At 40.2% G+C, this 13,933-nt stretch overlaps 2 protein-coding genes across 3 annotated transcripts; one reads left to right on the top strand and one right to left on the bottom strand.

Annotated features, from left to right (window-relative positions):
- The first annotated feature begins 36 nt into the window (after window positions 1–36).
- EXOSC1 (exosome component 1) lies at window positions 37–6,984 on the top strand. Of its 2 annotated transcripts, none has more exons than XM_026701201.2 (8): window positions 37–278; window positions 2,549–2,664; window positions 3,255–3,329; window positions 3,869–3,957; window positions 4,427–4,457; window positions 5,197–5,247; window positions 5,333–5,417; window positions 6,136–6,984. In XM_026701201.2, exons 1-8 carry the CDS (start codon window positions 251–253, stop codon window positions 6,240–6,242), a joined length of 582 nt encoding a protein of 193 aa, XP_026556986.1. In that variant the 5' UTR covers window positions 37–250; the 3' UTR covers window positions 6,243–6,984. The 2 variants fall into 2 exon arrangements, with proteins under 2 accessions (XP_026556986.1, XP_026556985.1); XM_026701200.2 differs by having other exon boundaries at window positions 4,424–4,457.
- A 329-nt stretch (window positions 6,985–7,313) lies between these two features.
- Window positions 7,314–12,414, bottom strand: PGAM1 (phosphoglycerate mutase 1). The gene is made up of 4 exons (XM_026701199.2): window positions 12,064–12,414; window positions 9,495–9,769; window positions 8,321–8,501; window positions 7,314–8,158 (listed from the first exon to the last, which is right to left on the bottom strand). Exons 1-4 carry the CDS (start codon window positions 12,203–12,205, stop codon window positions 7,989–7,991), a joined length of 768 nt encoding a protein of 255 aa, XP_026556984.1. The 5' UTR covers window positions 12,206–12,414; the 3' UTR covers window positions 7,314–7,988.
- Between the last annotated feature and the right edge of the window lie 1,519 nt (window positions 12,415–13,933).

Here is a 13,933-nt window from a genome sequence, read left to right as displayed (position 1 = left end):
GGCTACACGTTGGCTAAGCTAAATGAAACTACACTTCCCGTCATTCAGTGCGCTTCCAGGGCTATTCTTTTCCGCCGGCCTCCTAGCTACAGTCACTGTGCTGCAACATTCGAGGTTCGGTCGTGGGCTGCTATTCAGAAGAACGCGTGCTTGGAGGAAGTCATGTGATCGTGGAATGGCCCAATGACAATTCCAACCTCCCGCGGGGAAGAGGCGGCCTAGCGCGAAGTCCTTTCGGTGACGACCCGGCATGGTTCCTCCGCGCTACTGTGTTCCTGGTGGGTGACCGGGAGAGGGGCGGTGGGGAGCCGCTCTAAAAGGGACCGTTCCTGGGTTGAGCGCTAATTTCCTGGGCTCAGCTCCAGAAAGCCTTGTGCGTAAAGTGTCTGGTATTCGGTTCAGCCTCAGAGCGATAAGAGGCTGAATTTGGGGCTCTGTGAGTTGGTTTGTACGACACGGATGGCCGTGATCATAGGATTTGTCGGGCGTCGGAATCGGTTTTAGTTCATAGAATATATCTACGAATGTAACTGGAAGGGATCTGATAGATCATCCAGAGGACCAACCCTCTATTCAGTGGAGGAATCCTCTACTTTCCCCAACAAATGGTCATTCGACCCTCTCTAGTAAAGGGACAACTTTCACGGTTCTGTATTATGCATTTTATCGGTCCTCACCATCTAATCTAGCAGCCTCTCCAGTGGTTTAGATGCTTCGGGAAAGCTTTCAACCAGAGCATTATGTGCACTTGGATTTTCAGAAAACCTTTACAGTTCTTCTTCAACGGCTTTTGATAAAGTTAGCAGCCATGGAATAAGAGGACCTATTCCTACAGGATTGTAAATTAATTTTAAAAATCAAAGCAGAAATTAGAAATAAATTGGCCTTTTTTTGCTGTGAAGGCAAGTAAGAAGTGAATTCTCCAAGATCCATGGGAGGACCAGGTCTTTTAAGTTTTAACTGTTAATAATCTTAAAGTATGGAGCTGCCCAAGTTTACAGATGATACTAAATTTTTTAGGATAATCGAAACCAAAAGTGATATGAAAACCTCTAGAAGAATCTGTTTAAAATGGGTGAATAATCAAGTACTAATCAAGTATGATTCAATTAAATTAATTTTAGGCAAAACGTATCTGTACATATAGATGAAAGAAATCCCAGTCGACACTGAAATCATAGTGGATACTTCAGTGATGATATTAACTCTTTGTATGGCAGCTGTGAAAATATAAACTTCATACTAGGGAATCATTAAGAAACAGATGAAAACAAAACTGGCACATTGTAATACCTATAGACAAGTCTTTGATATGCATTTATAGTGTACAGTTGTGCTTGATACATTTTGGAAAAAATGATATAAAAGAGATGGAAAAAGTGGAGAAAAGGGCTGTCAAAATAAGCAAAGTGATAAAACATTTTCCCAATGAATAGAAAAACTAGGACTTGTAGAATTCTTTACTTTGAAAGGTTACTTGAGTAGGAACATGATTAAGATGTACAAAATCATGCATGCCATGGAAAAAGTACAAAAACAAAAGTGTCTCTGTGCCTTAAAATGTTAGGATTAGGGCCATCCACCGAAACCGGTTGGAAAGATGTTTAAAACTGACAAAAGAAAGCTTTTTTCTACATAGTGCAAAATTATTTTGTGGAATCAATTACAGGATATGTAAAAAATAATTTATTTGGAGGTTTTAATGGGGATTAGATAAATTCATGGATGACATCAATCATAGGCTTCCAGTCTTGAGATACATTGTCACCTCCAGATTAGGACTGCATGTCTGTAGATATAATCAGGGGTGGGATTCTACCAGTTTGCACTTATTCGCTAGAACCAGTTAACATTCTGAGCAGTTCGGCGAACTGGTTGTTAGAAGAAATTACTGGCCTAATCCTGTAAGGAAGGCAGGAAGGAAACATTCTGATGTTGCTTTCAGAATCTGTCTCTCCATTAACCCTTATTACATTCTTGGCAGGACTAGAGTTCCTGTCTCTGGAACGTCTCTGGAGTTCTTTTTCCCTCCTTTGCCGGTACTTTGCTTGTGTGGAGTAACCATTCAAAGTTACAATGGCACTGAAAAAAGTGACTTATGACCATTTTTCGCACTTACGACTGTTGCAGCATCCCCACAGTCATGAGAGGCCAGGCGAGGAGATGCGTGCCTCGATGTGAGTGATATTGAGTTGGCCATGCCCAGCCAATAACATTACCACCAAGCCACGTCCACCAACTAAGCCATGCCCACAGAACTGGTTGTTAAAAAATTTGAATCCCACCCCTGGATATAATGCCATCTGCTTGAAAACACTTCAGTGATTTCTGCTTAGCCATGGTGAGAAACAAACTGTTAGATTAGCTCTTGGCCTGATCTGGTTGTGTTCTTATTTTTTTTCTTTACTCATTTGTTCTGTCTGTAGTATCTATTTGTGTTACACACAAACTCATGCGCATGTGTCACAGTGGAAATAATTTCTCGTCAGAGCAATCAGACATGAGGATTTAGAAAATAAGATGTTTTGGCTTTTGTTCTATTTCACAGGAGAGCGACTATGCAGTTTAGAGGAAGGAACCCCTGGGAATGGTACCTACACGCGCCATGGTTCTATCTTTGCCTCTTTGGCTGGTTGTTTCATGAAGAAAAGTGAGAATGGCATGGTGAGAATCAAGTATTTCTACATAGAAATACTTCTTAACTTCTCAGTTGTGACTGGGATTTCAGTTGTAAGTCGTGTATCCAAATTATTATCATTTTTACAGCAGTCATTAAGATAATCATGTAATTGTAAGTCCAAATCACATGTTTGTTAAATGAACCATGCGGTTTTAAGTCTGAATCCAGAAACAGCAAAAGATGCTGGAAACCAGTAAAAATAACATTGTAAATTGTGGCCATATGATTGCAGGACACTGCAACCAGTTGTAAATTTGAGCCTGTTGCCAAGTGCCCAAAATGCAATCACATGATGAAGAAGGGGGAGAATGCAACATTTTACAATGGCCAAAAGTGTTTTATGGGCCGTAAAGCACCCTCTCCAAGACCATTATAATTTGTGAAACATCATTAAACAAGGACCGCATGTACCAATGTGTGCTGTGGATGACAGTGGGAGGGATGATAAGGATTTCATGCCTTGAATGATGACATACTGGCAATTCAGAAGGGGTTGGACTTCAGTTGATCTCTTGGTGGTAGTTCAATACTCAGGGAATTGTTGAATTATGCTGGTTTTGCACCCTCCCTACAGCTCCCGGTAATCTCTGTGATGAGAGATGTAGAATCCCAGCTACTGCCTGATGTGGGAGCCACAGTGACCTGCAAGGTAGCCTCAGCAGATCTACTTAATAATTTCATTGTTATTTTTAATCCAACTATTAGTGTTAAGAAAATAAAAGGTAATACAAATAGATAGAATGCTATATTTATCCATAAGTGAAGAGTAGGGTTTTTTTTTTCCCTTGAAGATCATTCATCTTTGGAAGCTCATGTTAGATGTGCTAACAATGTGATGAATGAAACAAATTAGGCTTTTGTCTAATTTTTCTCTGGTATTGGTTAAATATGGGTTCATTTTCCCTACAGTAAAATGATTATGTGAAGCCTAGATCACTATTATAATCATAATATATTGCCAATGTTGCCATCTGTATTTGTTTTTATATGTTTTTAGTTATTTCGTCCCTGCATTCAATATTTAGCAGGTCCAATGAGATATTACAGAAAGAGAAAAAGATTATATATCCCAGCTTGGAGATTAGCTTGGTTATTTCACTACGTGGAACTGCTATTATCCATTACAATCCTGAAGTTATAAGAGAGAACAGATTGTTGCTAAAAGTTGCTTTCTCTCTTCCTCTTTAGGTTTGCAGTATTAATTCTCGTTTTGCCAAGGTGCATATTTTGTATGTTGGTTCTACACCATTAAAATCCCCATTCCGTGGAACAATACGGTATGAAGAAAACTTGATTGTGGGCATCTTTTGAAGATGGCATTAGAATAAGCCAGCTACAGTATGTTAACACTCCATCTCATTTTCATTATTGATATTTGAGTGATAATGAGAATTGGAAATATTGTTGATTCTAAAGCTCTGCTTTAGAATCTATATAACCTTTTCATATAATTAACTAACTCTTCTTTCTAAATTATACAATTACACAATATACATGTTTATTTTATTAAATATTGATGCTCGCCTAACCACAAGAGTATCTCTGGGTGGTTTACAATATTAGAAGATAAAATCTTGCAAAGCCTCTATGCAGTAGCGATGTAAATACTTCACTGTAAAAAATGGGAAGGGAGGGAGCAGGATGCACAGGGAGGGGAGATAAAAGTCCCTTGTTCTGTAAGATTAGTTGAAGAGGAGAAAAGAAAATGGCAAGATTATGATTTCTTCTTCACTTCCATTATAGCAGAGAAGACATCCGAGCTACAGAAAAAGACAAGGTCAGATGGCTTTATATTTGGTTATATCAGATGAAGAAAATATGACAGATAAGCAGATTTTTTAAATAATAGTGTATAATGTATATGAACACACAGAAATGTTCAATCATTTTATTCCACATGTATCAATATAGTTTTCAGGAGATGGCTAACACTTGTTAGGAACAAAAAAATAATGCAAGTTGTGTATTTGGAGTAGTAGTGATTTGATTCCTAGGGTAAGAGTACAGGTGGTTAACGACCACTCATTCAACAACCATCTGAACTTACAGAGGCACTGAACAAGCGATACTTTATGACATTCCTCAAAGTTCCATCCGTTGCAGAGGCTCCCTCCCCTTTACATAATCATGATCCGGTCACTTGGCAAATGGCCTGGATTTTGGACTGTTGATCGTGATTTGCAACCATCCCTGCTTGTTTCTCCCAAGCAAAGTCAATGGGGAAGCTGGATCACATGACATCCTGACTTAACCACCCACAATAATTCGCTTAATGGCAATAACCAGAGACTGCCATTGCTAAAGACTGTGGTCACGTGACATTGTGCTTTACATTGCTTAGTCATGGAAATTCCAGTCTCAATTATTGTGGTTAAGTGAGGGCCACTTGTATCTTTCCTCAGAATTTTTTTTTAAAAGTCGTAATTATTTCAAGCCTTTCTTAATCCAAGCTTCATTGCTCTACTTGCCAGATAATTTGTCCATTGACATTTGCTTTCTCTTTCCTCCTACTTTAGATAGAGGTTTACAAGAGTTTCCGCCCAGGGGATATTGTTTTGGCCAAAGTTGTATCCTTTTTCTGTTATATTTATGTTTAGATTTCTGATTTTCTGTGGAAATTTTCAGACATTTTCCCTTAACCTGTGGGACTAGATCTCTTTAGGGGATGCACAATCAAATTATTTGCTGACCACAGCAGAAAATGAGCTGGGGGTAGTGGTGGCTCATAGTGAAGCAGGTAAGAACAATTGTCTTCTGAATAAACTGAAAAACAATAGCTTAAATGTACACTGGCACCTTTTAAAGTTTCAACTCTCTGCAGATGTGATTTAGTAGGAAATATCAGGTATGCCATGTCACTGTATCTAAATGGGAAAATCTAGAATATCCAGTCTACATAAATAGCTGTTTTTCAGTGTCAAGGTGAAAATTATCCATCATGGGAGTTGTTTTGAACTGGAATTACATGTAGTCCTCAACTTACGATCATAATTGAGCCCAGGTTAAGTGACAAATTTCTTAAGTGAGTTTGCTCCATTTTATGACTGTTCTCATCACATTTGTTATGTGAATCACTGCAGTTCTTAAATTAATAACACAGTTGTTTAAGGGAATCTGGTTTCCCCATTGACTGCTTGTCCGAAGGGCACAAAGGGGGATCACGTGACTGGGATGCTGCAATCGTCATAATCTGAGTCAAGCATCCGAATGTAAATCACGTGATCAGGGATGCTGGTCATGTGTGTGAAAAATAATCATAAGTCACCAGTGCAATTGTAACTTTGAACAGTCACTAAATTAACTGTTGTAAGTCAGGGACTACCTGTACTGAATTTAAAGAGAGGCAAGTTGTGACAACATTAGAAATTAATTGCAGGGTAATTTTCAAAAGCAAATGACTTTTTTTCTCCCCAAGATGATGTTTTTATATAAATGTTGACTTTTTTTGATCTCAGGTTTACAGATGGTGCCGATCAGCTGGTGTGAAATGCAGTGTCCCAGTACACATGGCAAGGAGCTGCGCAAAGTAGCCCGAGTTCAGCCTCAATTTCTGCAAACATAGTGAAAGATGCATACACCAAAACATACGACTGGTAGTAGAAAAGATTAATCCCAGAAGAACCAGAGGAACTTGAAAGAAAAAAATTCAGAAAGCAACTTCAAGAATGCAGAGCTCTTTAGTGAAGGACATCATGATTAGACCGGGTTAGTTTTAATTTTGTAACCTAATTTTATAGTTTTATAATTCAGAAAACTTTCTACTCTGATTTCTGTCTTCAGTTGAAGCAGCTACACTCTGCTTTACAAAAGCAAAAGGACAAGAAAACAATGAAGGCTGCCTGCCTGGATTTTCCCTTGTAAAGTACAAGTCATTGGCCTGTCCAGGAAGTAAGCCTAAATCAATACCCATCAAATGTACTTTAATTGAAAGCCCTTTTGAATCTCAAGTTGTCTCAGTGTCACAAAGAAAGATGGGATAAAACTAGGAACTAATAGAAAAAATGTTAAAACTATATTTTGGCTTATGGAAACATTAGATTTACATAAAATTTATTATTTTGGGGAGAAGTAGACTTTACTGTCAAACTACTGAGGCAGTCTATACAGTGGCACTCAAGTCAGTCTCTGGCATATAAAATTATGTAACTACATCTTTTGACAGTATATATGATAGTGAAATATGCAAAGTCCCAAACAATGCACATTTCAGCATTCATGCTCAAACTATGGAATTGTTTCCAGGGGTGAATACAAAACAGATATTGTTGACTATGACTTTTTTCAATAAAATCCCCTATCAAAAATGCTTTCTTCCAGCTATCCATGTTCTTGTATTTCCTGTACATACCTTTTTAACATCACCTGGGATGTTTTTCAGTCAGTGCTGTGTATAGCCTTGGAGTAGCATTTGAGGCATACAAATAAATTTTCCCCCCATAATTTATTCTGGTCCTGTTTTGGGGGAGTATGGCTTCTGACAGCTATGTATAGTCATGCACCTGTAGTCCTGGCTTGAGTATCTCACACAGATTTGTTTCACCTAAAATTGGCAACTCAGGTTCTTCACTGGATTAGTTACAGATTTCTTATTATATTAATATACCACTTTTACAAGCAATACAGACACAGCAGCTATTGCACATAATTCCTTTATTTTACTGAGACTAGGGCAAATTCAGCCATTGTACAGTGAAATTAGCTCTAGTGTAAAGCTGCCATCCAGAAGGCAGAGACAACCACACAGACTATGGGGTAGAAAAGCAACATGATACACAGTATCAGGGTTTACTGGCACTACACAAAAGTTATTGGACCACAGGTGGAAATTCCAGAGTGGGAGCTAGTCCTTTCTAGTCTCACCCTTCCTTCCTACATTCAGAAGGCAAAGAAATAAGAATTGGCTTTTCATCTAGCTTAAGTGGAATGGTGTGCTGCTTATGCAAAATTTAAGGGAAAAAAAACTAATTAAAAAATGGTCCTTGCAACCATCCTGAATGGCAAAATCAAATGAAGCAATACTTGACTAACTGGAGTTCTCACATAACGACAGCAAAGGTTCCCTTGAGAAAACCTTGGTCTCCTCTTCAGTTCAGTAGCACTGAATTTCATTGCTTTAGGATTTGTTTCTGTCAGTAACCCTGCTGATCCACACCTCTAAAATATCTAGCCAGGTCCTGCTGGAGAAATGTGAATGTTGAAGGATAAGCCATGGCTCTCAGCTTCACCATCTCTGGCTCTTCAGCCCTGTCCCTTGAGGCATGTGCTAGGAAGGGGAAAGGGGTTATGCTACTGATTACTTTGCCTGCCCTCATTTCTTAACTTTGCCCTGAGCTGCCACAGCTTCCATAGCTTTGCGGACAGTCTCCTCGTCTCCCAGGAATTGCATTGGCTTGATAGGCTTCAAATTTTTGTCCAGCTCATAGACGATTGGTATTCCAGTGGGCAGATTGAGTTCCATGATTGCTGCCTCAGACATTCCTGCAAAGAATAACATATATATGAAAATGTATGACGAGGTAAAAAGCTTGATTACATTACTCCATTCAGGACCAATTACTAGAGAACTTTGGTTCAACTAACTTTTTAGGCTGAGTCAGGTTTAATCAGTTTTTGTTCCCAAGTTACAAACAGAATACTCACCTTCTAGGTGTTTCACAATGCCTCGGAGACTGTTACCATGGGCTGCAATGAGTACTCGCTTGCCTTCCTTGATCTGAGGAACAATTTCTTCATTCCAGAAGGGCAGTGCCCGGGCAATAGTATCTTTCAAACTCTCACATGTAGGTAACTGATCTTCAGTAAGATCAGCATAGCGGCGATCCTGAAGAAGGAAAGGCAGCGGAAACTTAATAACAGTGATTGATTCGTGTTTTCTCAAGACTTGTTATAGAATGCGGCACTTCATTTCAAAATACACTTTAGAAAAATTGTGTCTGAAGCTACCTGCTCGCTTGACATATATGTTAGGCGCCTAAGCGTTTATGTATAGACTATTGTAATTTTTTTTGTAATCCCTGCTCAATGACATTTTAGATCTGCAACTGTGACTTAATAATTATTGCCAGCCATATTTTAGGCAATAAATAATTTTAAGATGTCTAATGAAGTTGTACAACATTAAATAATGCCTTAATTTTTTACCATCTTCAGCCACTGAAGAACTGCATTATAATTCACTCATTATTGGATTCATATTTAAACCTATCTGGATTGGTTTCCTCTTTAGTAGCCCTATTCACAATTTAACTGTACTATGTAGCTTTCTGGTGAACTAGTCTTTAAATATTTGAAATAGTATCCTACATTAATTATATTACCATAGTACATGAATATCTATTACAGTTTAAACAGCATGTGAGGCCAATGCTCTAGATATTTCTTAATTCACTAACAAATATTGCATAGGTGGAAAATTTCACCAGTTTAAGAACAGCCTTGACTGTCTCCATCCATAAAATACAAACATTCACGAAAGACCAATGTCAATGATTAATTGCATGTAAGCAATCTGTATCTTAAAATTTTGCTCAAAAAAAAAACGACAGCAATGTAATCATATCCCACAGAAAGCCATAACCTAAAGAAAGATATAGCTGGCCAAAACAGCGGGCCAGTGAGAATATTACATGAGTAGAGGTCAAACGAGATAAAAGTGAACTACAATGGAAGTATCGTTTGAGTCAGAAATCTACAAAGCGAAAGGCAAATGAACTACACAGTAATTATATTCTAATCCCAGCATGACAATTATTTTAAAATAACCTCAAAACAACAGCAATCTTCATCAGATTAACAGATTAGTACTTCATCTTACCTTGCTAATGGTGCTATAGAAAGGGTGATCAGGCTCCATTGGAGGTGGAGGGATGTCATAGGAACGCCTCCATATCTTGACCTGGGCTTCACCATGTTTAGCAGCTGTCTCAGCTTTGTTAAGGCCTGTTAGACCACCATAATGCCTTTCATTGAGACGCCAGGTCCTCACCACTGGTAACCACATTTGGTCAAGAATATCCAACACAGTCCAGAGGGTCCGGATGGCCCTCTTCTGCACAGATGTGAAGCAGATGTCAAACTCATACTTCGCATCTGGAAGAACCCAGAAAGTATAATACTGTAACTCATTTATCTTTACAGCAATTATTGGTGACATAGTTAATCCATTTTGACTCATTTAATCGGCCGTTTTGGAACCCTTATATATCCTCATTTGTCTATGAATCATTTGCCATTATATGTAAAATGAGCACTGACAAAGTATTTCAATGCAGCAAAAGAATGGGCCCAGGGATAGAGGATTAAAATATCCTCTTTCAGAAGCACTCTGTAGCCTCATACCCTGGTTCCTGCCACCAGCTCTCTTTAAAAGCACGTCCACCTGGCATTCTCCAACCTAGTCCTAGTCTGTGATGGAAAGGATTCTCACAATCTGAACTGCCCTTCCAGCAAAGAAAAAAGCGTATTTGTGTGTGGGGGGAGTATAATTTATTAACATTAGTAAAAAATTTAACCTTGCAAAAGATAAAATAAAATATTGTGGCTTTAACGGTATTTATCAGATCTTCATAATCACCTTGTGCTTCCTTGTTTCCTATTGCTTCTAAAGTGCACAAAAATTTGATTATGCAATAATGCAAACTAATGCCATGGTGGAGAAAGCAACAGTTGTGCAATATAGAAGAATGAATAAGGACACGCAAGCATGAATAATACTTGCCACAATCTCCAAATGAAAGGCGGAATTTAAAAAAAACTTATACAGTACAACATGCACACCTGAATGATATTAGAACTGTTGAACGAACTTTTTATTCCTTGGATACCACAACACTGAATTCAAATAATCTTGCTTTAAATAGTATTCCCAGGAAAAGGCCAAACTTACAAATAATATTCTGTTCAGATGGGCTCTTAAGTCCATCAACGAATTATTTTAACATTCACATTTTTAATGCACTAACAAAAACTTTCTACAGATTTTGTAACTGGTTGGAGAGAAACTCAGATGAAACTTTGGAGATTCCACAGTTGTGGATAATACAGAAGGTTGCTTTCATCCTTTGAGGACTGGGGCTCTCTTTCAGGCCACTGGGTAAGTAAAGGTAAGCCTGAAATTAGAGTGTGATTAGACTGCTTCGTGAATCTGCAGAGGTGCAGGTCTGAAATATTTCCTGGCCCTCCCCCACTTCCTGCATTGGGCACAAGCTCTCCTTTCTCTGTTGCAGTACTGAATGACTCAGCTTCTACTACATTTCCTTTTTTTAAAAAAATCACCCAATTGCCAATAAATTTAGACATCTCACTGCTGGATGCTTTCCTTGGAAATAAGTAAGATATCATTGTACCCTCACGGACATATGGAGAAATAACTAACTCAAGGAGACTGTCGAATATGCACAGCTTGGGAGGGAGAGGAACTCTGAAAAACAGCTGCCACCTACTCGAATTAAAACGTCCACCACCCCCCTTTTTTAAAAAAATGCGGAATATTTTTTTTTAACAATCAGAACGATTTGTTCTGTTATCCTGGAGCTGAATGTCAGCAAAAACCACAAAGGGGCTCGAAGGCACGCTTGGCAAAGGTCTTGCCGAAATCACTGAAGTCCGAAAGGGAAAAGGACCGGGATCCGGCTACTGCGAGGCTCCTCCCTTTCGCCTCCGGCAGGAAGGCGCCGTCTCGCGTTTCTCCGCCCAGAGGGACGAGGCTGATCGCACGTGCCCAGGGCAAAAATCTGGGTCTTTTGTCCTCTAAGCCAGAGGTCTCCAACCTTGGCAACTTTAAGACCTGAAGTCCACAGGTCTTAAAGTTGCCAAGGTTGGAGACCTCTGCCCTAAGCAAGTTCCGGCGGTCGCAACAGAACCTGCGGGCGCCCCGGGACCATTTTCTCTAAAACGCCCACCCAGCCACCCCCGAGCTCTTTCGGTCTTCCATTGCACACTCCTAGCGTGGCATAAGAGAGCATCTTTGCCTTCGCAAGCCGATTTTACGCCCCCCCCCAAAAAAAGAGCCCAATTTGCATCTAATTCAATGACACCGGGGACGCACGGATGGGAGTATGAATTGCCTTCCAAGGCAAAAGCTCGGCCCTAAACACCGACCCCCAGGGGAGAGGGATTTTATTTTATTTTTTAAAATCCACATCCGAATTAAAAATTCTCCATCCCCCGTTAGTACAGGCTGCATTGATGACCTTTATAAACAGTCCAAAATGATTCACCTACACCAACCACCCCACACATTTCAGAATAATCAGTCCCCCGCCACCCACCTCCCCGTCCCAATTTCCCCGGAGCGAAACAGGAGCAGAGGCGGCCCCGGCTGCCCGAGCATCAATGTCCCCGTCGCACCCTCCATCCTGCCCCGCTTCCTCCCGCCTCTTCACCTCTCAGCGCTTCGCCGCCGCGCCGCGCTTCTTCCTGCCCGGCTGGGCTCAAATCCGCATCGTACCAGCCGCTGAACCGATTCTCCAGGTTCCAGGCGCTCTCCCCGTGCCGAACCAAGACGAGCCTGTACGCAGCCGCCATGCTCTGAATCGGAGAGACTGAACCGGAGCGCGACGCAGGGGAATCAAGGTTCCTCTCCCACCCCCAACCAAGGAGACTCTTTACCGGCTAGTGCGCATGTGCCGAAAGGAGACTGCTAGGACGCAGGCGTTCCCGTAGTCTTCCAATCTGGGTAGACTCTCAGCAGCTACGTAGATTGCGGGTTAATTTGGGTGACTCCCACTTTATAAAGGAGGGGAAGAAGTTACTTGGTTAAATTTACTGTCGATGCAATGCGTGTGGCTCATGCACAGAAAGAGCTATTTGCGTTATTGTCGTTAAGACTATAACATGCGTTTAGGAGGTAAGAGCATATCATCCGTCCCTCAGACTCATGAAGCGCATATAAAAAATGGCGTGGCATCAGCTGACGAGCCGCAATTGTCTCATTTTGCTCTGAAAACTTCCTAAAGGGTCGGAATGTACCACACAGGCAGAAATAATAAAAGATCAGAGCAACAGAGCATCCTCTAGTGTGGTGAATGTCAGCTACATAAAATCCATGTTGCAAAAAAAAAAGAAAAAGCCACTAGCCATTAAAGGTTATCGGAGACAACAGATCTATTTTAACTTTGATCAAATAAACCAAGTTTATATTCCTTCCTTTTATGTCTAATAATTTTGATACGTAGTATCTTCAAATAATATGCTGGAACTGGATTTCTTTTACTTTATAATCTGTCCCTCCTTGCAAGATTCTTTAAAGCCTTATCAAGAAGCCTCTTTTGCAAATTCAAATAGGAAAATTATTCAAATCACTTTCTGGATAATCAGATATATTCAGTGATTGGACTACTGCAGCACCCTCTACATGGGGCTGCCCTGAAGACCATTCTGAGGCTCCAATTGGTGCAGAATGTAGTTGGCAAGGAGTACAGATACCCTTGACTTAAATTTGTTTAATGACCGTTTAAAGTTACAATGGCATTGAAAATGTGACTTATGACCATTTTTCACACTTTCATCTGTTGCAGCATACCCATGGTCATGTGATTAAAACTCAGACACTTGTCAACTGGCTCATATTTATGACCTTTGTATTGTTCAGGGTCATAATCCCCTTTTGTGACCTTCTGACCAGCAAAGTCAGTGGAGAAGCCGGATTCACTTCATTATCACGTTATTAACTTAACTGCAGTAATTCACTAATTGTGCCAAGTAGAACTCACTTAACAACTGTGTCTTAGACACATATTTTGAGCCCAATTGTGGTTGTAAATTGAGGACTATCTATAAACAGTGCCAGACATATAGCACACATAACACCACTCCTGCATGAGCTGCACAAGTTAGCACTGTGTTCCTAGGTGCAATTCAAGGTGCTACCTATAAATTTCTACATGGCTTGGAACTGGGGTACCTGAGGATTGCCTTTTTTCAAGAGTCTCTACCTGTCCAACCAGGTCAAGCAGAATGGCATGCTGCAGATCTTGTCAGCCAAAGAATGTCGACTGGGGGGCTTAGGTGAGCTTTTCCTGCAGTGGCCCCTGCTCTATGGAACATTCTTAGGAGATCAGAATGGGCCCAACCCTGGTAACCTTTCATAAGGTTGTAAACCCTGGCTATTGTCCCAAGGCCGAGGGCCCGATATCTTGGCTAAATTGCTAACTGGCCAAATATCTTGATCTTGTGTATGCTGAATTGGATGTTTTTAATGTTTTTTTGCTGGTTATACTGTTTTTATTGTTTAAAATGTTGTTTTAACGTTTT

Source organism: Pseudonaja textilis, chromosome 4, assembly GCF_049901715.1.
Source record: "Pseudonaja textilis isolate UNSWEBS1 chromosome 4, rPseTex1.2, whole genome shotgun sequence".
Classification (NCBI taxonomy): domain Eukaryota; kingdom Metazoa; phylum Chordata; class Lepidosauria; order Squamata; family Elapidae; genus Pseudonaja; species Pseudonaja textilis.
Note: the sequence above shows the minus strand (reverse complement) of the source record. Positions and strands in the feature narration are given on the sequence as shown.